Source organism: Cervus canadensis, chromosome 9, assembly GCF_019320065.1.
Source record: "Cervus canadensis isolate Bull #8, Minnesota chromosome 9, ASM1932006v1, whole genome shotgun sequence".
NCBI lineage: Eukaryota > Metazoa > Chordata > Mammalia > Artiodactyla > Cervidae > Cervus > Cervus canadensis.
The window spans coordinates 61,849,039-61,874,842 of record NC_057394.1 but is presented as its reverse complement, the minus strand read 5'-3'; the positions used below and the strand labels follow the sequence as shown (position 1 = coordinate 61,874,842).

Here is a 25,804-nt window from a genome sequence, read left to right as displayed (position 1 = left end):
CTTTATTCTGTCTGTGGCAGTGATTTCCATGACTTTCTTCCAGCTCACCTATCCATTCTTTTGCCTCATTTTTTCCTGCTATTGATTCTACTTTGTTCATCTCAATTACTGTATTCATCAACTCTTGTTATTCTTTATATTTTCTAGCTCTTTATTAAAAATTTGTAACTTCTCACTCTCCATTCTTTTCCTGAGTTCTTGGATCATCCCTCCCATCGTTACTCGGAATTCTTTCTTGGGCGGATTGCCCATGTCACTTAGTTGTCCTTCTATGGTTTTTATCTTCTTTCTTCATCTGAAACATATTCCTCTACCATCTCACTTTGTCTCAATTTCTAATTGTATAACAACAGCTCAGTCAGTCATGTCTGACTTTTTGTGACCCATGGACTGCAGCACACCAGGCTTACCTGTCCTTCACTATCTCCCTGAGTTTACTCAAACTCATGTCCATTGAGTCAGTGATGCCATCCAACCATCTCATCCTCTGTCGCCCTCTCCTCCTCCTGTCCTCAGTCTTTCCCAGCATCAGGGTTCTTTTCCAGTGAGTTGGCTTTTCACATCATGTGACCAAAGTATTGGTGCTCCAGTTCAGCAGCATATTTTTATGTAAGTGGAACGTTACGTTTCTCGACTTTGGAGGAGTGGCATTGTATAGGGGCTGTCCTTTGTGTCCCAGCAGTACACGCCCCTCTTGTCACGCAAGGGCCAGGGACCAGCTGGTCCCAGGGTAGGCTCTGGTCTGCATTTGCTGACTTAGTTCCACATGGTGCTGAACTGTAGTTCTCTTGCTTCGGGTGTGTTGCCCCTGTTATGGGTGAGGCTGGTCTAGAGGCGTATCCAGGCTTCCTGATGGGAAGGGCTGGTACACGCCCACTGGAGGGTGGGGCTGGGTCTTGGCCTTCTGCTGGGCAGTGCTGTGTCAACTGTTAGTCAGTCACTCAGTCGTGTCTGACTCTTTGCAACCCCACGAAATGTAGCCCACCAGGCTTCTCTGTCCATGGAATTCTCCAGGCAAGAATACTGGAGTGGGGAGTGGATCGCCATTCCCTTCTCCAGAGGAACTTCCCAACCCAGGGATCGAGCCCTGGTCTCCTGCCTTGAAGGCAGATTCTTTACTGTTTGAGCTATAGGGAAAGTGCTGTGTCAAGGAGAGTTCTGAAGGTGGCTGTGTGCTCAGGTAGTCTTTAGGCAGCCTGTCTGCTGATGGGTGGGGCTGCGTTCCCACCATGGTGGTGGTTTGGCCTGAGGTGTCCCAGCACCAGAGCCTTGGTTCCAAAGTGGCAGCCTCCAGGAGAACTCACACAGGTGAATAGTCCTCAGCACTTCTGCCACCATTGTCTGTGTCCCCACAATGAGCCACAACTGCCCCCTGCCTCCCCAAGGAGACCCTCCAAGACCAGCAGGTAGGTCTGGCCCAGGCTTTTACAAGGGAGAGGAAAGTGAAGTCGCTCAGTCATGTCCGACTCTCTGTGACCCCATGGACTGTAACCTACCAGGCTCCTCTGTCCATGGGATTCTCCAGGCAAGAATACTGGAGTGGGTTGCCATTTCCTTCTCCAGAGGATCTTCCTGACCCAGGGATTGAACCCGGTCTCCTACATTGTAGGCAGATGCTTTACTGTCTGAGCCACCACGGAAGTCTTACAAAGGCACTGCTTTTGCCCTGGGTCTTGGTGCACACGAGACATTGTGTAAGCCCTCCAAGAGCGGAGCTGCTGTTTACCCCAGTCCTGTGGAACGTCTGTAGTCAAGCCCTAGTGGCTTTCATAACCAAATGCTCTGGGCATGCCGCCTCCTCATGCCAGACCCCAAGGCTAGTGAGTCTGCCATGGGGCTCAGAACTCTCACTCTTGTGGGAGACCTTCTGCCACATAATTCTTCTCCAGTTTGTGGGTCACCCACCCAGGGGGTAATGGGATTTGATTATATCACACGTGCACCCCTCTTGCCTTTCTGTTGAGTTTCTTCTTTACATCTTTGGATTAGAATATCTTTTTTGGTAGGTTCAAGTCTTTTTTAATCGGTGGTGGTTCAGAAATGGGTTGGGATTTTGGTGTGCTTACGTCAGGAAGTGAGCTCAAGTTCCTTCTATTCTGCCATCAGCATGATGAATAAACTCTTAATTACTGATTTGTTTTTTTAACAAACCAGTGCCATATCAAAAGGCACAACAGCACCCCTTCACAGTGATGATATGAAGTCTTAATTGTACACCCATAACAGAACTGGCTTCAGCACTAACAGGGAAACCTCGGGGGCTCTGAGTGATGCAGGATGCCCCAGCAACACTGGCAGGAGTCCTTGTCCAGGTTCTAGAAGCTGTCTGTGTTCCCTGAATTATGGCTCTCTATCTCTCTCTTCAAAGTCAGCCATAGCAAGATGGACTTCCTTCTAACCATGCCATCCATCTAGTTTGATCCAGTATTTTGTTTTGAATGTTGTATCTATATTCATCAAAGATATGTGCTCGGATGCTAAGTTGACTGAACCTGCGTCTCTTATGTCTCCTACATTGGCAGGGAGATTTACTACTAGCACCACATAGGAAGCCCCAAATACTGGCCTATAATTTTTTTTGATATTGTCTTTGTCTGATTTTAGTATCAGGCGATGGTGGCTTCTTATAATGACTTTGGGAATATTCCTTCTTCTGTCTGTTGGAAGAGTTTGAGAAGGATCCGTGTAGTTCCTTTGTATGTTTGGTAGAATTTCCCAGTGAAGCCATCTGGTCCTGGACTTTTGTTTGCAGGGAGGTTTTTTGTTTTTGTTTTTTTTTAATTACAGATTCTATTTCACTTCTAGTGATTTGTCTGTTCAAAGTATCTATTTCTTCTTGATTCAGTTTCTAGAAACTTGTCCATTTCTTATAGGTTGTCCAATTTGTTGGCATGTAATTGTTCCTAGTATTTTCTTACATTTTTGTATTTCTGTGGTATCAGTTGTTTGGTCTCTCTTAATTGTTAACTGGAAAGTATCCTAAGTGGTGCTATTGGTAAAGAACCCACCTACCAATGCAGGAGACATAAGAGAAGTGAGTTCAATCCCTGGGTCAGGAAGATCCCCTGGAGAATCCCATGGACAGAGGAACCTGGCAGACTACAGTCCACAGGGTCACAAAGAATTCAGACAGGACTGAAGCGACTCAGCACACACACACAATACCTATACAGTGATTGTACCATGAAAAAATAATGAGGTCTTATTTGCTGAGCATTTCTGTATGCCCAAAGCTGTGCTAAGCCTGTAGTCTTCACACACCCTTAATGTTGTTATTCCCACTTTCTGTGACTTACAGAGCCTACCTTGGTAGGGTCATTTTTAGCTCATAACAATAGTATGATACAGACTTAAACAGAAATTCAGGATCTCAGCTTGCTATCTGAGATATATATATATATATATATATATGCATGGATTAGGATGCAAATATAGGAAAATAAGAGCAATGGCTGTGTTATAGTAGAAAGATTGTGGTGATTTCAGTCTTTAAGATAAAATAAATTATTGGTATAAAAATATATGTAATAAAAATTGGGAGAAGAAAAAAACTGCATTAAAAAGCAACCTACCTGGAATTTATGACTAGACATTGAGACTTTTATTGCTGTGGGTGCTGGGTTTCATTTTTATTCCTAAAGCTTTATGGTCTTCTGGTCCCTGTGAAGAGAAGGAAGTTAGTGTGACAGGAAATCTACCCACCTGTCCTCTGGTCTTCACTGAGTCAGATAACAGAGCTGCCCTTTGGATCAGAGGATTGTGGCTTTCCAGAAGTGGTGATCAGTTTTCTCTGAGCCATCTTAAATCTCACCCCATCTCCTTTTCACATCAAGGCAGGGCTGCTCAGACATCATGCTGCCAGTAAGGCAGGCATCCATATGAAAAGTGAACCTGGAACTTTCCACCTGCTTATCTCATGCCCCTCTCCTAACAGCTGCCCAGGAAGCAATGCAGCAAATCACACTCAGCCCTTTACCTCGTGCTCCTTCTGTAAGGACCTGAACAGCCAAGCAGAAAACCACACGTTTGTCTCATTTGGGAAAGCACGTCCTTACTCAACCCCCTGACTCCTTTGAGATGAGTTCCCCTCCCAAAAGTGACTTTTCTTCCTTTCTAACAGATATCTGCAAATGAAATCGAAATGCTTTTGATGAGGTTGCCACGCATGTTTAAACAGGAATTCACAGGCGTGGGAGCAACGCTGGAAAAAAGGTGGAAGTTGTGTGCCTTCGAAGGAATTAAAACTACCTAACTGTGAAGAGCGATGAAATCTCTGGACGAAACCACCTGAACCCGGCCAGGGCTGTGCTGCGTAAGCCCAGGAGTTTTGGGGCAGGTCCAACGCGGGACCTTTATGGAGCCGTCAGAGCCTGACTGTAGTTACACCTGTGGCGTTCTCTTGTGAGTGGAAATGTAATTGTGTACCAGTTCCCTAAAACAAACAAAGCTTCATACTGTGACAGATCTGTTTGCTATGAAAACCAATGATTCCACAGTCATAGTGATGGCAGAACCCTAAAATATGCTACATTTGAGACTAGCTCACCAAGCAGAATATTTAAAGTTAATAATGGTGTAGCAATGGTCGTTGCTAGGCTACAGAGCTGTATATGTAATGTATAGCTGAAATCATTCAATGACATTTTCCTGAAAGTCTTTAATGTTTTAGTAAAAAAAAAAAAAAAGAAGAAGAAGAAGGAAAAAAAGTAATTTTACAGTGAGGAAAATCATACCAAAAGAAAACTTGAATATGTGTCTGAACAGTTATTTTGTAAATTAAGTTATATGCTGTTCTAGGGACTTTTGCCTTATTGAAGAGGCAGAAAATGTGATTGGACTCCTTGAGAATGCTTTATCAAGAATATTATTTTTCTAATGTAACAATCCTCCATCATACATTCTTTTAACATGGACTGCATAACAATTTTCATAAAATGTAAATAAAAGAAAAACTAGTGCTACTGTCTTGTACTTGGTATGTAATATTCAGGTTTATGCATCAAAATAAACATTCAGTAAATATTGCTGTTACAAATTTTATAGCAAAGATATTAATTTTTTTCAATAAATATGACTTCTACCATATTGGTTTTGCAAATTATTCTTTGATATATTTTAAGAAATATTTTTCACATTATTCAGTCCCATCTCATAGCCCATTATTTTTAAGTGATTAAATAAATGCATGAGTGACATTAAGAGACAAAACATTACTTCAGACAGAAATATATAAAAGTCATAAAGTAGAAAGTACTGAGAAAAAATTATATAGCATTAGAATGGATATTATTTGAAAATACCAAGATATGACAGCCAAATATAATCAACATAAATTTTATGTTTGTTTTGTGTCCTCATGCATAGGAACAAAGGAGCCAGTTACTATTATTAATTCTGGATTTATTTGTGTGTTTTCTGGAAAACATACAAGTTAGAAAAAGAATTTAAAAATTCACACATCAACCGAGAATTTATAGAGAAAATTTAGATTTCCCTTCTTTAAATATAAGTAGAACAGAGCTTTCAATTGTATTTCCCTCCTGTCTCCTTACATGAGAATCACAAAAAAGCAAGTATTCGAGATACTGATTGATTTTAAATGAAACATTTTTTAGGAAGACAGCTGAACAGTGAATGTTCTTTGAAATTCCAAAAAGACATTCATAATTTCCTACTGGACATTATTGTCCTCAGGCTCTTTTTACTGAGTCCTGATAAATTAAGATTCTTAGTCATGCCTCCCATAAATATCTACACATGTTATATTCAGGCTCAGTGCTAACACCATGAATATGCAGTTGAATAAGAAAGGACACCCCCACCCCCGCAACCGAACCAACAACTAAGTTCAACAGGGAAAAGAAATTTTCCTAAAAGTGTCTATATGACGTGAACCATGTGACAGTAAAGATGTGATAATGGAGCCATGATCCAACCTTAATATCAATGTCATATTTAATGTTGAAATACTTGAGGTCTCTTCACTAGCATCTGTCAATGCCCACCACCACCATCATCCCGACATGTTTATCTCTAGGTCAGGAGACAAATAAGGATACAACAATCCGAAAGGGGACCTCCTTATTTACAGATAATGTTACCATAAAATAGAAGACCTAAGAGGGTCACCTGAAAAAGAATTAGAAAAGACGAATTCAGTCAAGTGGCAGTTAAAGACGTCTAGTAGGGACCCAAAGGAAGGTATCATAATCTAGGCCACCTGCAAACTGCAAACCGGTAGATGTCTTCAAATGTGCATTCATACTTTCAAGTATTGCCTGCGGTCACTTTAGCTTCAGCATACACTGCACAGGGCAGACCCCAACTTAGGGCTTCTGCTTAGGAGGAAGAGTTGGCATGACCTCATGTTAGATCTGACATAAGACACTGCTTTCTAACTTCAATTATGTGAGTAACTTATTTTTGCCAGGGAAAAAAAAAGAAAACTTCTGAATTATTTCACACACATTCTGGTTTCAGATGGGACATCAGAGGTCACCCGGGGAAGGAAATAGCCTTGGTACCTCTGGGGGCGTCTTCTTGTTTGTCACCCCATCCTCCCTAATCCTTGGGATAATCCTATTAAAAAGGACAGTGTTATTGTCCTCATTTGTCACACAAGGAGAAGGAGGCTCACATGTGCTAACAATCTGGCCTAATTTGCACAGTTAGACAATTCTGAATACGGGGTTTGAAACCAGGACCCAATGACTCCAAAACACGTTGTTCTTTTTCTATGCCACGCTTCTCATTCAGTCTATCCCCACTCCTCCCACGAGCTCAGTGCTCATCCAGGACCTTCGGATCATTGCTTTTACTCTCCTTTTTCCTCCACCATCCCCTGTACATGCACACAGGTGGGAAGACCTGTCTCTCCTAAACCCACCCAGTAATAAATCATCGTTCTTGGGTTCTGAGAATAAGCAAAATGTTGAAAGTTTGGAAATCCTGTTACCTGACCCCGATGGATCTTTCTGGATTGCTTTCTCACTGCTCCCCTAAATAAAGCTAATAAGTTTTTGTCTTTCAGCTTTTGTTCATATCTGCCTATCCAAAGGGAAATACTTTACCTGAACCTGCTTTCCAATACAGGAGACGTAAGATATACACGTTCCATCCCTGGGTCAGGAAGATTCCCTGGAGAAGGAAATGACACGCCACTCCAGTATTCTTGCCTGGAGAATGCCATGGACAGAGGAGCCTGGCGGGCTACAGTCCATGGGGTCAAAAAGAGGTGGACATGACTGAAGAGGCTGAGTCTGTATGCATGCACTGCTTGTCACAATTCTACACAGCTTTAAGAGGAAAATGCAAAGCTTCTCCTCAGCCATGGAACTTTTCTCCAACCCCAGAAGTCGCTTCTCCTGCCTCTATGTGACCATCATCCCACCTGGACGATTTCTTAAGGCACTTACTCCCCAGTGGTCTTGGTCTCATCTCCCTATTAGATCACAGGCTCTTTGAGGGATCCAAGCCTGTCTCATTTACTTTGAATATTTCTCAAAGTGATGTTACTTATAAATATATAGAACACAAGACAGAGAAAGAACTAAGATGTTTTTCTGCCTCCAGAGATCAGTTTGCTTAGACACAAAAGAAAAAAATTACAAAATATTTTAAAAGGCTGCAAATATTTTAGATCTGAGATTCCAAGACAGAAAATGTGAGCAATAATATTACTGTATGCTATGGAAATACAAAAAGCAACCCAATTCCTTCTTAAGGTTCAAACCCAGATCAATTAGCAACTCTTCTATGAAACCCTGATCTCCAGGATCCTCTCCTGGGTTCCCACTACTATTGCAGTATGTTCCTACTGCAGCCTGAATTCTGTATTGTAACCATTTATGAATGGAGCTGTCTCTCCCACTTCCTGCAGGCTGGAGACCTCCCTTACTCAATCCTCTAGTCCCTCAGACTGACATGACATTCCATGACCTTTAGGTATTTATCGACTGAACGAACCCAATGAATGAAAGAAAAGCCCACACAAGAACTTTCTGAATTTGTTGAATCAAATCATATTGAGGTATTAGGCCCAGTAAAGAATAAAGGCTAGAACTTTCTTCCCCTCAGCTGTAAGATCCTGACAGAATTATTCTTTTTTAACACATTATTGACCAGAGACATTTTAATACATCTTTTGTTACACCTGAATGTTACTGACTGTACACATTTAAATATTCACTTACATAACAAATTACTGACCACAGGCATTAGTTTCTGCAAAAATCCCCTGTACATGCCTACATGTAATATTGCAGTAATATGTTAAATTATTTTATTGTGGGAAAAGACACATAACGTTTATACTTTTAACCATTCATAATTGTATAAATCAGTGGCATTAAACACATTCACAATGGTGACACAACTAGTCACCACTGTCTAACTTTTTCATCATCCTCAACAAAAATTTTAATACACCCATTAAACAATAACTCCCTATCCCCGCTCCTTCCAGCCCCTGGTAACCTCTCTTCTACGTTATGTCTCTTTGAATGTACCCAGTCTAGATCTCACGTCTGTGGAACATACACTATTGGTCCTTCCGTCTCACATATTTCACTTAGCTGAATGTCTTCCAGGTTCATCCATGCTGTAGCATGTGTCAGAATTTCATTCCTTTCTGAAGCTGAATAATAGTTTGTTGTATGAGAACTCTTCTTGCTGGCTTAAGTACCTGTTATCTACTGCAGCAAGGAAAAGTCCCTTGTCTACGTTTGAAAGTACTTAAGTACTTTTAGTAAATACCACATCAAAAACAGCATTTGCAAGTGTAGAGAAGTTTACTTCCATCTAGATAAACCTCATTTTCATTGAGGGTAATAAAAATGAAATGACAAAAGTAGAAAATGTTGGTAGTAATTGTGTAGAAAAAGACTGTTTCAACAAATAACCATGCAACAAATGTGATATGTGACGAGTTGTTTTCTCTTGGTAAGGGTTGGGGATGTTTCACTTTGAGGGTTTTTTTAAAATCCATTTTCTAAAAATAGGTGCTGTGTTTGTTTCACTCAATAAAAGACATTTTATCCCAAAACGGTAAGAACTATTTTACCATAATACTCATAGTTTCTCCTCATAAACTGAGAAAATAAAGAGATGTTAGAGTCCTAAAATCTTATAGCTTGGCTCACTTTATATCAAAATGGTAAAAGGTTCACATGTATATTCAATCAGTCTGTCATTAGTATCTGAATAAACTATAACTTTCACAAGCAGCACACCAAACATAAACATTTCAGAGTTAAACAACTTATTATGAATGTGTTTATATATTAGATCACTAAAAATACTGTGTTTCTAGTTCCACCAACTCCAATTCCCCTCTTCTGCTCTCAGAAAGTGGATCTTTTTTGAAAAATGTTTGGGCTTCAAACACCCGACTATTTCTCATACTATGTAGGAGAGCGTTCAGTCTGTGTGGAGTCGAGTCCAGCCCCAGCCCTCACTGGGGCTGTTACCAAGCCTCACTACTTAACCCCAGAGAGGTGCTAGCCCCACCTTCGTGATACAATAATGTTAACACCGAAGTCAGAGGATCACAGTGATTGATTCAATGAGACAGCATGCATAAAGCACCCAGACCGGAGCCAGGGAAACTGAAGTCACTGGTTTCTTCAAAAACTGAGCTTTAGGGCGACCCTGTGGCTCAGTGGTAAAGAATCCGCCTGCCAATGCAGGAGCCTCGGGTTCGATCTCTGATCAGGGAAGATTCCACATGCCATGGAGCAACGAAGCCCGTGGGCCGCAGCTATTGAGTCTGTCCTCCAGAGAGCAGGACACAACTACTAAGCCTGTGTGCTGCGGTTGCTGACGCCTGCATGCCCTGGAGCCCACGCTCCGCAACAAGAGACGCCACTGGAACGCAACGAGAGAAGAGCCCCAATTGCTGCGAGTAGAGAGAAGCCACACAGCAACGAAGACCCAGCACAGTCTAAAAATAAATACATTTTAAAATTAAAAAAAAAAAACTTTATCTCAATGTAAAACACAGAACTTTAGATACATCATCCCAAGCGAAGTAGGCAAGCCCCTTTCCCTGCTATTTGTCTACTCCTGCCCTTAGGGATAACCAGTCAATAATACGTTTCTAAATATAAGAATAAAATATGACAAATAATAATATAAGACAGATACAATCCTCATCCCCACAAATAGTCTATTAAATATGTACAAATGTAAAATCAACACAAGGAAAATAATTGGAACTCTCTAACCTGCAAAGAAAGTGAAAGTGTTAGGAGCTCAGTAATATTCAACTCTTTGTGACCCCATGCACTGTATCCCATCGGGCTCCTCTGTCCATGGAAGTCTCTGGGCAAGAATACTGGAGTGTGTAGCCACTCCCTTCTCCAGGGGATCTTACTGACACCGGGATCAAACACAAGTCTCCTGCGTTGCTGGCAGATTTGATACCATCTGAACAACCAGGGAAGCCCCCCTAACCTGCCAAGGCTTTTGCAATGTTTATATGCAAATAGGCAGTCATCATCACAATGACCCTCAGCCAGGAGAAAATCTAGAGCCAGAATTCTTTGTAGCAACTCCCTTTTTACTTATTTGGTTTATTTCCAACAAACAGTAATCAGGGTCATATACATTCAACTGTGAAGACATTGTATGGCTCTGGACAACTGCCATTTTGAACGATGATCAACTAGGTATACAGTATGCAAGGATTAAATAAAGTATTAATTATGTTCTCTTTAACCCAGCAGAAACATGGTCAAGAAAAATTATAGCTGTAGCTGGAACATACCATAGTGTTATTTTAGAGAACATACACATCTATTATAGTTGCTGAGAGTGTCAAAGTAAAGGACTCCAGTGAATCTAGTAATTACAGATGAGTTGTGTTAATAAAATTAGCTGTTCAGGTCCAAAATTTTAACTCTTTTTGCCTGCTCTCAGAACCATAGAGATACACAAACAATAAAGCTCAGACGTTTCAACTGCCCATTTCACCTCTTACATAATGTACATTTATCGTACAGGGATATGTGATGAAACGTTCTTACTTCTTGGGAAAAACAGACTCATAAAAAGAAATTGCAAACGTTTTACAGTAGAAAATGGTACTTCTCTAGACAAAGCAAGAAAGTGGTTAATGTACAACAGAAAGTGCATAGCATGTAATGAAATGCATTTTTTTGTCTAGCAAATGTATTTATTGTGTGTTGAAAATTGTAATGTCTTCCCCTGCACAGGGAAATTCCTATATAAACCTCATTTGTTGTTGTAGGGAGTAAAAACTCTTTTTCTTGTTTACTAAAGCAGTCTATCTTAATATCAACCCCGACACTGTCAAGTTCACTTAAGAAGAGCTGTGTGTAGATAAGAATAAGACTGAAGCAGAAACCAGAATATTCCATTTCATCTGCTTTTCATATCTGAGTGAGTGCTATGCAACCCACAACATCTGGTAGCAATCTCTTTTCAGAAAGCATTCTTCTTTTCAAAAGAAAAAGCTGAAAATTGGTCAATTTGAGGCTCTCATCAATAAATAAATCTTTTGCCTTTGAATATGTTTATGCCTAAGTGAGGGTTTGTCTCTCGTATTTTTTTGAGATAGAATGTGAAATATGGGCTGGCAAGTCAAACACTGTCTTCAGATGGGGATAATATATGAACACCATTGTGGGTCGTTTATTAAACAGACATTGATTGTTACGTCAAATCAACATATCATGTATCATTTTTATGACTTACAATCACAGTAAATCAAGTTTCAAATAAGAAGTGCTATGAATTCTTAGGATAATTGTCACTTCCTAAGGCTGGGCAAGCAGCTGGGAAGGACTTTGCCCCTCAGTATCTGTTCCTTGGGGGTCCCCCAGTGGCTCCGTGGTAGAAGAATCCACTTGCAATGTAGGAGACGTGGGTTTGATCCCTGGGTCGGGAAGATCCAGTGGAGAAAGGAAATGCAAACCCAACTCCAGTATTCTTACCTGGAAAATTCCAATCCATGGGGTTCGCAAGAGTCAGACAAGCTGGGTGACTAAACACCACCACCACCTGCTCCTTGAGCAGGTAAAGGTAACTTTGGTTCAATGTCTGCCAAAGAAAAGGCTGTGTGGTGCTGTAAGCAAGCAAACTGGGTGTCAGAGAACAGGCAGCGAAATCTAGACTATGCCAACCTAGAGTCAAGTATTTTATATCGCTGCTTACTTCTTCGGGCTGATAAAGGAGCCGCCTCCAGTTTTTTGCTCACGGAAGGGTTAGGTCGCCTGGTCAGAGGCAGTACAGTGAGGTGATCAAGAGCATTTTTCTAGAATCATTTCGAGTGAGTGATCACAGGAACATGACTTGATCTCTGAAATGGGGATGATAGTAACAACCTGTCTCATGGTCTTCCTGTAATTCTTCCCATCATCTGGGACTTACTGGGTCATCTAGGTTCACAGAACTTAGCAGACATTTTCTATCTCATGTCCACTGCCAGTTGGAAAGAATTTCCCCTCAGAGGTCACCGCTAACACATCAAGTGGCTTCAGCTTCCTGATTCCTCCCTGGAATAACAAATGCCTTAACACAGCATAACAGGAAATCTGCGGTCCCAAGAGCCTGGTGGACTGTGAGCAGCTAGATCTAGGCCTTCTGAAGAACTCCGCATTCCCGTGGTCTCCCTGGGAGGTTTTAGGGACTCCAGAAATCAGCAAAGAACCAGTAAAGTTCCTAACTCAAACCAGACCTCTTGGAAGGCAGTCTTGGCAAAGACAAACCTGGTGTGTTTTTTCAAATATAAAATATTCCAAAGGAAACAGAACAATATCCCGATCTTGGGGCTGAGAAAGGACTGGATGTCTTATCCCTGGTCCTTGACCTCCAATAAGAAGGGGACATTTTGGTGGGAGAATCGGAGGGATAAAATCTCTCTTGTGCTTCTCTGCTTCGTATTACTTTATGTAATGGCAACAGGGATGTTTTAGCGCCCATTTCTCCAGCATCCAGGTTTAAGGGACAACATGGAGGGGGTGGTGAGGCGGGGTAAGGAAATGCTCATTACTGCCAGGAAATGCTCATTACTGCCGGAAAATTCTCAAACTTGGAGGCACTCAGCTCCCACTTTGTTCTCATTAACCCTTTGGACTCCTGTTTCCTTTTTTCCCCATAAGACTTCGTCCTGTCACTGTCTCATGATTTATCAGGTCAAGTACAGTGGTATGTGTTTAATAAGCTGGGAAGGAGCACCCACCACTGTGCATATATACAGGCACAAATGCACTTGTGCACAGGTATGTATTCGTCACATATTAATAAAAGGTCACACAAATATGTACACATCATACAAACGCATTTTTATGTACCACATTTACACACATACACTGACACTCAAACATCTCTGCTACTGGTAATCATTTCTGCCCCCTCAAGTGCTTCCCTCTTCTATCAGCTATTCACTCTTCCCAGGAGGAGGATTAACTTAAGAGGACAAATAAGAGAAGGCACCACTAACCCCTCTAGATAATATTAATAAGTAATGAAACATACCTTTAAAAGATGATACTGGCAAAAAAAATATATGTAGATGGATTTACAAAAAAAAAATTGTAAGAATAGAGTCAGAAAAGGCAAGGAAACTGAGCTAGCTAACCCATGAGGGCATCAATGAGTTCTGCTCCATGCAGCAAGGTTCTTGTATTTACAGCAACAATTCCTATAGCAAATGAAGGTTATCAACAGCCCTATTTAATGGCTGACCTGTATCTACCCCTCTTTCCTTGTCATTTTGTAATTTCCCACTTCAACTCTGGACTTGGTCACTTTGCCCTGCTTTTTGGCCGAAGAGATGTTAGCAGAAGCTTGACCAGCATCTCTCTGCCTGCTCTCTTGCCTGACTGGGTTTGCGCACTCCTGCACTCTTGACACGGCTATGAGAACACATCAGGCTAGCCCAGGGCAGGATGAATAATATAAGTAATTGAGGCAAATGGCCAGAGTCCAGGCTACCCTAAATCAGCTAATCTCTCAAGAGAATGTATCAGAGACAATAAGTACACTTCAGCCTTCATGTGAATTGGCAGATTTGCGAGCTAATTAAATGGTTCTTTTAAGCCACTGAATTTGGGGGTGACTTGTTATGCAGCATTATTTGTGGCAATAGATAACTGACACAGAAACTGATTCAGAATTAGGGTGCTGCTGGGCTACAGTCCACGGGGTCGCAGAGTCGGATACGACTGAGTGACTTCACTTTTCACTTTTATAACAAAAGAAGAAAAATGAGACAGTGTCTTTGAGACCAAAAAATGGTAGAAGCAGGAAAAGTAATAAGAAAACTACTATAGAAGGATGGAAAAAATAGCAACACTGGTTATGCAGTAGCCAAAAAAAACTCATAATACTGCCATTTGTTAATTCGGGAGACAAGAAATGTACCTACCAAACTTGGGAATTTGAGTAATAACATATCCAGGCAGAACAATGAAAGTACCAGTGGCTCTCGCTACCTGTGTATCAATGAAGTTCCTACGAGAAATCAGGAGGGTTTAAGAAATAATTGAGGGACTTCCCTGGTGGTCCAGTGGTTAAGAATCCACCTGCCAATGCAGGGGACATGGGTTCAATCCCCAGTCCAAGAAGATCCCACACGCCACAGAGCAACTAAGCCCAGGCATCACAACTACCGAGCCTGCGTGCTGCAACTACCGAAGCCCATGCGCATGAGCCTAGGGCCTGTGCTTCAGTCAGAGAAGCCAGCTCAGTGAGAGCCCACCACTGCAAAGAAGGGTATCTCCCACTCACCACAACTAGAGACAGCCCATGCCCAGCAGCAAAGACCCAGCATGCATAAAAAATAAACAAAACAAGTTTAAAGGGGCTACAGAAGAAAGGTAACTTCTTGGTTGGAAAAACAATCTCTTGTCTCTGCAGTCACCAAAAGATTCTCAAAGTAAAATAACTCCTGGGGCAAGAAGCCAAACAAGCATTTAAGACCTTTTATTATGACCTCTGAAAGAAAGAAAACAGAACCTAGAAGAACCTCTAAGCTAGACAAAAGGACAGGGAGGAGTCTTAAAAGCATTGCCCCCACAGAAACCTCATTTGCCCAAACAGTAATTATGTCTAGATAGAGATCTAGCTCTAAAAGAATTATAGGTATTGCTTTTGGCTCATCAGGTTTGTAAGACACCCACAAAAACGTTGAGGGCACTATATTGGCAAGAGTTCTACCAATTTCTCCTAAAAAAACCAGAATGTTGAAAAAGTAACAAAATCCCTAGGTTCCTCATTTTCACAAAGAGAAAGCAGGGTGAGCAAACTGTTGGAAACACAAAGAGCTAATCCAGGAGAGAGGAGCAGCCCAGGCATCCCAGATGGCAGTGCAGAGAGCCACAGAATACCATGGACTGTAGAGAAGCTCTTGGAGCAGCACTGAGGCCCAATCAGGAACATTCGCCTCCTCTGGAACAGGCAGTCCTGGCAGCATTCACAGGAATAGGTTTCAGAACTGGTGTGAACTACTGCCTCATGTAATTTCCATTCATCTTTTGAATGGGATTGTCTGCTATAACTATCCTGTCTTCTCTTACCCTAGTGTATAATATTTGGGATAAAATAGCTTATCATTGTCATTCATAGGCCTTTTTGTCACGAAGAATTTACATCCAGGAGCCACATTTGGACATGTTATACATTTTGAGACCCTGGAACTTGAGCCTGATGCTGTGATTAAATGACATCATCAGGGCTCTTGGAAGGAAGGGGTAAGTATATTGCACACATATGGATAAAATGAATAGTTGAGATCAGAGTGTAGAAATTCCGCTTCTCAGATCATGAACTCCTTGTTGCCAAATTCAGACTTAAATTGAAGAAAGTAGGGAAAACCACTAGACCATTCAGGTATGACCTAAATCAAATCCTTTACAATTATACAGTGGAAAACAGTGACAAATATACTTAGGGGACTAGATCTGATAGAATGCCTGATGAACTATGGACAAAGGATTGTGACACTGTATAGGAGGCAGGGATCAAGACCATCTCCAAGAAAAAGAAATGCAAAAAAGCAAAATGGCTGTCTAAGGAGGCCTTACAAATAGTTGTGAAAAGAAGAGACAAGAAAAGCAAAGGAGAAAAGGAAAAATATACCCATTTGAATGCAGAGTTCCAAAGAATAGCAAGCAGAGATAAGAAAGCCTTCCTCAGTGATCAGTGCAAAGAAATAGAGGAAAACAATAGAACAGGAAAGACTAGAGATCTCTGCAAGAAAATTAGAGATACCAAGGGAACATTTAAGACAGGCTCAATAAAGGACAGAAACGGTATGGACAGAAGCAGAAGATATTAACAGCTGGCAAGAATACACAGAAGAACTGTATAAAAAAGATCTTCATGACCCAGTATGATCACTCACCTAGAGCCAGACATTTTTGAATGTGAAGTCAAGTGGGCCTTAGGAAGCATCACTATGAACAAAGCCAGTGGAGGTGATGGAATTCCAGTTGAGCTATTTCAAATCCTAAAAGATGATGCTGTGAAAGTGCTGCACTCAATATGTCAGCAAATCTGGAAAACTCAGCAGTGGCCACAGGACTGGAAAAGGTCAGTTTTCATTCCAATCCCAAGGAAGGGCAATGCCAAAGAATGTTCAAACTACCACACAATTGCACTCATCTCACACTAGCTAGCAAAGGAATGCTCAAAATTCTCCAAGCCAGGCTTCAACAGGATGTGAACCGTGAACTTCCAGATGTTCAAACTGGTTTTAGAAAAGGCAGAGGAACCAGAGATCAAATTGCCAACATCCGCTGGATCATCGAAAAAGAGAGTTCCAGAAAAACATCTTTATTGTTTTATTTTTATATATATTTTATATTTTATTTTATATAAAAACATCTTTATTTTTATTATTCCAGAAAAACCTCAGCTTTATTGACTATGCCAAAGCCTTTGACTGTGTGGATCACAATAAACTGTGGAAAATTCTGAAAGAGATGGGATTACCAGACCACCTGACCTGCCTCCTGAGAAATCCGTATGCAGGTCAGGAAGCAACAGTTAGAACTGGACATGGAACAACAGACTGGTTCCAAATAGGAAAAGGAGTATGTCAAGGCTGCATATTGTCACCCTGCTTATTTAACTTACATGCAGAGTACATCATGAGAAATGCTGGGCTGGAAGAAGCACAAGCTGGAATCAAGATTGCTGGGAGAAATATCAATAACCTCAGATATGCAGATGACACCACCCTTATGGCAGAAAGTAAAGAGGAACTAAAAAGCCTCTTGAAGAAAGTGAAAGAGGAGAGTGAAGAAGTTGGCTTAAAGCTCAACATTCAGAAAACAAAGATCATGGCATCCGGTCCCATCACTTCATGGCAAATAAATGGGGAGACAGTGGCTAACTTTATTTTGGGGGGGCTCCTAAATCACTGCATATGGTTACTGAAGCCATGAAATTAAAAGACGCTTGCTCCTTGGAAGAAAAGTTATGACCAACCTAGACAGCACATTAAAAAGCAGAGACATTACTTTGCCAACAAAGGTCCATCTAGTCAAGGCTATGGTTTTTCCAGTAGTCGTGTACGGATGTGAGAGTTGGACTCTATAAAGAAAGCTGAGTGCCGAAGAATTGATGCTTTTGAACTGTGTTGTTGGAGAAGACTCTTGAGAATCCCTTGGACTGCAAGGAGATCCAACCAGTCCTCCTAAAGGAGATCAGTCCTGGGTGTTCATTGGAAGGACTGATACTGAAGCTGAAACTGCAATACTTTGGCCACCTGATGTGAAGAGCTGACTCATTTGAAAAGACCCTGATGCTGGGAGGGATTGGGGGCAGGAGGAGAAGGAGATGACAGAGGATGAGATGGTTGGATGGCATCACCGACTCAATGGACATGAGTCTGAGTAAACTCAAGGAGTTGGTGATGGACAGGGAGGCCTGGCGTGCTGCAGTCCATGGGGTCGCAAAGAGTCAGACACAACTGAACTAAACCAGTCTCCATTCCAATTTCTATGTCAGTTTTCTACTGTCACACATTAATGGTGATCACAGGTCTGCAGGTGTGTGATTTAAGTTGGGAATTTCTCCTGATCCTGACTGGGCTCACTTGCTTTTTTTTGGGGGGGGGGGGAGTTGTGGGGAGGCTGTGCCACACACACAGCTTATGGGATCTTAGTTCCCCAACCAGCAACTGATTTCCCAGGTTTCTATTAGTGGAAGCATGGAGTCCTAACCACTGGACCACCAGGGAATTCCCTGACTTGCATGTTTTTTGAAGTCAGCTAGCTAATGGCTGGGATCATGTTTCTGGTGGCAGTTGGCTTGAGGCAAGCATGTCTCGATGACCTCAGCTGTGACAAATCCACTCTCCATAAGTCTTTCTCATCCTTCCATCAGAGCAGCCCTAGCATTTACTCATGATGATGAAGGAGCAAGAGAAGAGTGTGACTGATGTCTTCATTATAAAGAGCAGCAAGACAGAAAGCCTTAATGCACAAGGACTTTCCAGGTCTCTTATTTTCATCACACTTTGGTTCAGTGGCTCAGTCATGTCCGAATCTTTGCAACCCCATGGCTGCAACACACCAGGCCTCCCTGTCCATCACAAACTCCCAGAGTTTACCCAAATTCATGTCCATTGAGTCAGTGATGCCATCCAACTATCTCATCCTCTGTCGTCCCGTTCTCCTCCCACCTTCAATCTTTCCCAGCATCAAGGGCTCTTCCAATGAGTCAGTTCTTCACATTGGGTGGCCAAAGTATTGGAGCTTCAGCTTCAGCATCAGTCCTTCCAATGAATATTCAGGACTGATTTCCTTTTCTAAACACCAATTGGCCAAAATGAGTCACATGACTGAGCCCAGAAACAAGGGGTGGGGGATCTATGCAATCAACCTACCAGAGTTCCAAAACTGTCTTCCATAAACACTAGTGTTCCAGAAGATGTTATGAGATATTCCACTAAAAAGAAAGAGTTCTGTATTCGCACACATTTGTGAAGTGCTATTTATTATACCCTTTTGGTGAATCACTGTACTTACTAACCTATTAAAGGCTCTGAGAAGTCCTATGTCTGTTTACCTTGCTTTAACTGGTGTCTCACACATAGATTTAGCCAGGAAACACACTAATTAGACAAAAATTGCTGAAGATATCTTGCAGAACAAGTGTTTCTCGAATCACATTCTGAGAAGCACTGGTCTAAGTTATGAAAATCTGTAATGACGGAAATCTGTAATGACTGCATTACAAGAAAGAGCTTTAGGAGAGCTAGAAGCAGCTTTTGTGGGACAGATTAATGAACTGCTTGTGGTAATTATTTGCTTTACTCCCACATGAGAACCCAGGAGTCAGGAAAGCCAAACAAGCCTCACAGAATGGCAGTGTAAAGCTGGGGCACGTGTCCACATTTGCCTGGCCAAACACCTACCATCTTTTCATCTCCTCACCTGTCAGTGGTCGAATATCAGGCATCATGACAGAGGGCAGGTAAAACAGCACAGGGTGATAATCTTGTGGTGGAGAAACTGTTTTAATCCTGGCTTTGCCACTGGGCTGTCCTAAAGCGGCCACACCCTCCTAAGCAGAGCAGATCGGAAACACTGTTCTTTCTGTTTCCTTGAAACTTGAAGATTCTAGAAGCGTATTTTGATGAACGCCTCTTTGGGACACAAGAATCCTCTGGTGTTTCCTATCTGCCACCATAAAAATGGCCTAAAACTAACTGCCCTGTTATTAATCTGGTCCTGAATATAACAAGTTCATTTTTAAATTTGCTTATTTCAATCACTTAAGATATTCAAACTATGCTTCCAGCCTGAAACTCTTCCCGTGTGCTTGCCAATTTCCCAGTGAAATCTCCATGATATACTCCAGGGAGGGCATATTAATATTCTAAGGAAACACACTACCTGTATTGCAGACTCTAATTTTAGAACATTCATCACTGAGGGTGGTTTTCTTCCTCCTGTCCTAATTTTTTTTTTCCAGGTTGTCAGCTTGTTGGACTACATTAAGCTGAATGGTGACTTTCCTTTATTACACATTTCCTTCCTGAGGGCCTGCCCTTTGTGAGGAATGGCAGAAGGCCAGGGATAGGGGAGAGAACCCATAGCCCTTGGCAGCTCAGAGTCTGCCTTTAACTGGGGAGATAAAGCCTGGAGCAGGAGGAGGGCACACAGAAAAAAGTAGCAAGAAGAGGGCGGAAACAGAGTCCCTTTGTCAGGGAAGCTATTGTTCCACTGGGAGATCCGTCCTGGCTTTACCTCACCATCACGCTGAGGCAGTGAGATGAACTGGTCTCAAATTATTTCGTCCAATATCTGGTTGTGCTGTGGTAGCGTCCATAGCACAGAACTCGGCGTTAAATGAAATCCTTTGTCTTGGAGGAAACATCCAAAATACGTTTCATTCTCCTGTCCTCCTTCAGGGCTTCCCTGGTGGCTCAGACAGTAAAGAATCTGTCTGCAACGCAGGAGACATGGGTTTGATCTCTGGCCGGGAGCGGGGCATGGCAACCCTCTCCAGTGTCCCTTCCTGCAGAGTCCCACGGACGGAGGAGCTGGGACTCTAGGCCTCTCTTGCCAGCAGCCGACAGCGCAGACCTGGGCGGCCTCCCCTTCCTAGAGGCCCCTAGAGCAGGGCGTCTCCACCTCGGCGCTATTCATGTTTTGAGTCGCATACTTTGTTCTGAGGCTGCCCTGTGCTCTGGGGGATGCTCGAGACGCCCCTGCTCAATCGCTCAGCCATGCCCAACTCTGTGTGACCCCATGGACTGTGGCCCGCCAGGCTCCTCTGTGGGATTCTCCAGGCAAGAATGCTGGAGTGAGTTGCCATTTCCTTCTCCAGGGGATCTTCCTGACCCAGGGATCGAACCCACATCTCCTGCATCTCCTGCACTGGCCGGTGCATTCTTTACCACTAGTGCCCCCTGGGTGCCCTAGATGCCCCTGGACGACAACAGCACCCCTCACCCCCTACTCCGGAAGTGGCAATCAAAACTGACTCTAGGTATTGTCAAATGGCGCCTTAAGGGCAACACCTCTATTGGCTAAGAACCACTGTTCTAGACTATGAGAAAAACGAAATCGCAATTTCATTGTTTTGTTTTGTTTTGTTTTGTTTTGGCTGCACCATGCCACCTGCATGTGGGATCTCGGTTCCCTGACCAGGGAGTGAACCTGTGCCCCTTGCGACAGAAGTTTGGAATCCCAACCACTGGACCACCAGGGAATCCCTATTGTTGTTACGGAAATGGAGATCACCCCACTACCACCAGGGAACGGCCCTGGGTGCCAAGCTTCCTTCCGAGCCCCCAGCCCTGTGTGTGGCTGAGACTTCTCACGGCTATTCACATGAGATGCCTTCATTTGGCAGCTGTTTTTTCTCTTCCCCATTTGTCCTCCACCTCTAGTAACTTCTGCTGCACCACTCACCAGGTTTTAAAGCGCTTTATCAGGCTTCCAATATGCCTACAATCATCATTCCTGAGCAAACTGGGACAAACTTAGGGGCTAAAATATTGAAGATTCCAGTAGCATGATAGGGTATCACGTTCAGAAAGCCTGCTTCTCAATGGTGGTCAGCTTCGTTGATTCACTAAAGCATGCATCGTCTCACAGTGAATTCTCTGTGGACTCCTAAGTAAATCTCTCAAGACCTCCACCCCATCAAGCGAAGGTCCAATTAAGAGTCTTAAAAAGTCTAGGGTCCAGTCTCTTCAGCAAGTGATGTTGGGAAAATTAGATGGTCACATGTAAATAGACAAAGTTAGAAACCCCCTCTCACCATACACAAAAATAAACTCAAAGTGGATAAAGACTTACACAAAAGACATGAAATCATAAAACTCCTAAAAGAGACCACAGGGAAAACATTCTCTGACATGCATCGCACCAATGTTTTCTTAGGTCAATCTCCCGAGGCAATAGAACTAAAAACAAAAATAAATATGGGACCTAATCAAATTCACAAGCTATTGCACAAGAAAAGAAACCATTTTTAAAAGATGAAAAGACAAGCTAAAATGGGAGAAAATATCTGCACACAGTGCAACCAACAAGGGCTTGATTTCCAAAATATACAAACAGCTCATACAGCTCACCACCAACAACAAAAATAACAACCCAATTAAAAAATAGACAGAAGCCCTAACTACACAGATCCCAGAAGAAGAAATACAATGGCCCACAGGCACAGGAAAACATGCTCAACACCACTAATTATTAGAAAAATGCAAATGGAAACTACCATGAGATACCACCTCACATTGATCAGAATGGTCATCATTAAAAACTCTGCAAATAACAAATGCTGGCAAGGGTGTAAAGAAAAGAGAACCTTCCTATACTATTGGTGGGAATCTAAGTTGTTACAGCCACTATGGAAAAGAGTATGGAGGTTCCTCAGAAAACTAAAAATAGAGCTACCATATGATCCAGAAACCCCACTCCTGGGCACGTGCATGTGTGCTAAGTCATTTCAGCCATGCCCAACTCTCTGTGACCCTATGGATGGTAGCCCATTAGGTCTTCTGTCCATGGGATTCTCCAGGCAGGAATACAGGAACGGGTTGCCACGCCCTCCTCCAGGGGGATCCTTCTCAACCCAGGGATTGAACTTGAGTCTCTTACGTCTCCTGTGTTGACAAGCAGGTTCTTTACCACTAGTGCCACCTGGGAAGCCTCATTTCCTGGGCATAATCCAGACAAAACTCTAATCCAAAAGGATACATGGACACCACTGTTAACAGCGGCACTAGTCACAACAGCCAGGACATGGAAGCAACCTCAATGTCCATCGATACACATGAATGCATAAAGAAGATGTGGTACACATGCACAATGGAATATTACTCAGCCATAAAAAGGAACACATTTGAGTCAGTTCTAATGAGGTGGATGAACCTAGAGCCTATTATACACAGTGAAGTCAGTCAGAAAGAGAAAGATAAATATCATATACTAATGCATATGTATGGAATCTAGAAAGATGGTACCAATGAATTTATTTGCAAGGCAGCAATGGAGAAACATAGAGAACAGACTTATGGACATGGGGAGAGGGGAGGAGAGGGTGAGATGTATGGAAAGAGTAACATGGAAACTTACATTACCATGTGTAAATTAGACAGCCAACAGGGAATTTGCTGTCTGGCTCAGGAAACTCAAACAGGGGCTCTGTGTCAACCTAGAGGGGTGGGATGGGGAGGGAGATGGGAGGGGATTCAGGAGGGAAGGGATATATGTATACCTGTGGCTGATTCATGTTGAGGTTTGACAGAAAGCAACAGAATTCTGTAAAGCAATTATCCTTCAATTTAAAAAATATTTTAAAAAAAGACGTGGTACATATATACAATGGAATGTTACTCAGCCATTAAAAAAAAACAAAATAATGCCATCTGAAGCAACACGGATGGACCTAGAGATCATCATACAGAGTGAAGTAAGTCAGACAGAGAAAGACAAATGCTACATGATATCATCTACATGTGAAATCTAAAATACGACACAGATGAATGTGTCTATAAAACAGAAATAGACTCAAAGACACAGAGAATAATGCTGCGGTTGCCAGGGCCAGGTGGGGGAGGGGTGGACTGGGAGTTTGGAAATAGCAGATGCAAACAATTATTATACAGAATGGATAAACGACATGGTCCTACTGCACAGGGAACTATATTCAGTATGCTATGATAAACCATAATGGAAAAGAATATTTTAAAAGAAGGTGTGTGTATATATAACTGAATCACTCTGCTCTACAGCAGAAATTAACATTGTAAATTAACTATACTTCAATTTTTTTTTAAAGTCTGGAATCTCAAAAAGGTAGCATCACTTGCTGCACATCATAAGGCACGCAGATGGGAGAGAGAGGTTTGAAGGTGGCTGTATCTACCTCCAAATGTTTGTGCTCTTTCCTTTACTACCACACCAACCACGTGCCTCCAGAAAAACTAGAAACAGTGATTTGGGAACACCATGAAGAACACTGCACAGCTTTCTCCACCTCTCCTCACATGAGCGTACATACATGGACATCTTCTTATGCGTACAGCATCAAAGCAACAGACGGATACTAGGTTAATTTAATAAACATACAACATTCACCGTGTGGCGGGTCCACCTTCGTTTAATCCTCGTAATACACAGTGACTACTACCATTTCACTTTTTTGGTCACACTGATCTCCGTCTCTGTTGAAGAGTCAGCGGAAGAACACTTTAGACCACTCAGCGGTGGTCCTGACTGTCCAGTGGCCTGAGCAGGGGGCGCACGGCCAGCCCCGTCGTGGGGAGCACCCAGGGCCGCAGACCAGCCCGTGACCTCAGACTGAGCAGCAGGAACCTCGGACCTGCAGTGGCCTGCCCGCTCGGACACGCCTCCTCGGGCACAGCCTCTCCAGCAGGGGCCCGTCTTCCTCTTCAACAGACCGCGTGAGGCCCACCTACCTTACGAGAGCAATCTGCTTTACTCGAGGTCTGATTTCAGTGTCACCCACATCTAAAAAGTTCCTTCACAGCAATATCTCAGCCACCAAACAGCTGGGTGCCATACCTATCCCAGTTGACTCTTAAAGTCAACCATCACCACAAGGAACAAGAGTAAGGCAGAAGTCGGGACTTCCCTGGTGGTCTGGTGGCTAAGAATCAGCCTTCCCATGCCAGAGCTGTGGGTTCGATCCCTGGTCGGGGAACTAACACCCCACGAGCCACAATTACTGAAGCCTGCGTGCCACAATGAGAGAGTCCGCGTGCTGCAAAGAGAGCTCCCTCGTGACACAAAGATCCTGCGTGCCACAACTAAGGCCCGACACAGCCAAATAAGTTAAAAAAAAAAAAAAGAAAGAAACTTTAAAAAAAATAAGGCAGAAGTGTTTACCTTGACATCCACTGAGTATTCAAAGACAAGTTAGCCGTTTCAATTCTGGCTGGAAGGAGGTGGTGTGCCCAATGTATCGAGAACAAGAAAGACGAAGCAGTGGGAAGGCCACAGAGAGGACTGACCAGGAGACTGCAGGGAACATGTCGATGCCAAGCGCGTCCCTCAGAGAAAGCTGGACGGAAGCAAAGCCGGCGACAGCCCAGGATGCTGCAAGGACGAGCACAAGAGTCTGCTGCCTTCCCTGAAGTCCACGCCTGCAGCTCAGATCAGACTTGTTTTAGGCTCCACGTTAACAGATAAGGTGTGCCACAGCCACGGAAATAACAAAACTTCCAAGAGCTCTGAAAATCTGTTTGCACCTAAAAGTGTTAGCCGCTCAGTCGTGTCCGACTTGTCATGACCCCATGGACCGTAGCCCACCAGGCTCCTCTGTCCATGGAATTCTCCAGGTGAGAGTACTGGAGTGGGTAGCAATTCCCTTCTCCAGGGGATCTTCCCTGCCCAGGGACTGAACCTGGGTCTTTTGCATTGCAGGCAGATTCTTTACCACCTACACTCTTCTTCTCTCACCCAGAATGGCTTCTAAGGGTTCTCACTGATGGGAAGCATAGGAAAATACACTCTGAGCTCTTGCAAATGATTCCATCCAGAGACAAGAGCATGGAGACAGAGCCTGGGTTACCAAGTTTCTTTTGCAAGAGGAGCTCCCACTGCCTACAATCCCATCTGCGCCCTTGGCTTGGTTTCAGGGATTTTTATGTTGTTGAGATTTTTTTGGTTTTGTTTAATATGTTCCCCCCCCCCAATAAAAAACGATTAGTGCAGAGAGGTCTCCAGTGCTGCAAGGAGAAACACTGTAGGACGTTATGTATTAAAAACTGGCTTGGGATCCAGGTGTCAGCTTCTTACAACTCAGCCCAGAGCTGGTTTCAGTTCTCTCTGCTATTTTCAGACCAGTC

General features: G+C 42.9%; 1 protein-coding gene and 1 long non-coding RNA gene across 4 annotated transcripts in view; one reads left to right on the top strand and one right to left on the bottom strand.

Annotated features, from left to right (window-relative positions):
* Positions 1 to 5,085, top strand: part of ENOX1 (ecto-NOX disulfide-thiol exchanger 1) — a 478,202-nt gene extending 473,117 nt beyond the window's left edge. The window contains exon 16 of the mRNA XM_043478063.1: positions 4,121 to 5,085. Coding sequence (XP_043333998.1) covers positions 4,121 to 4,252 — 132 coding nt within the window. The 3' untranslated portion in view covers positions 4,253 to 5,085. The remainder of the gene's footprint in view (positions 1 to 4,120) is intronic.
* The window catches only part of LOC122447434, a 66,071-nt gene that overhangs the window by 14,267 nt on the left and 26,000 nt on the right, over positions 1 to 25,804 (bottom strand). For all 3 annotated transcript variants that reach the window (XR_006271226.1, XR_006271227.1, XR_006271228.1), the window contains exon 3: positions 3,573 to 3,660. This is a non-coding gene — a long non-coding RNA (uncharacterized LOC122447434). The remainder of the gene's footprint in view (positions 1 to 3,572; positions 3,661 to 25,804) is intronic.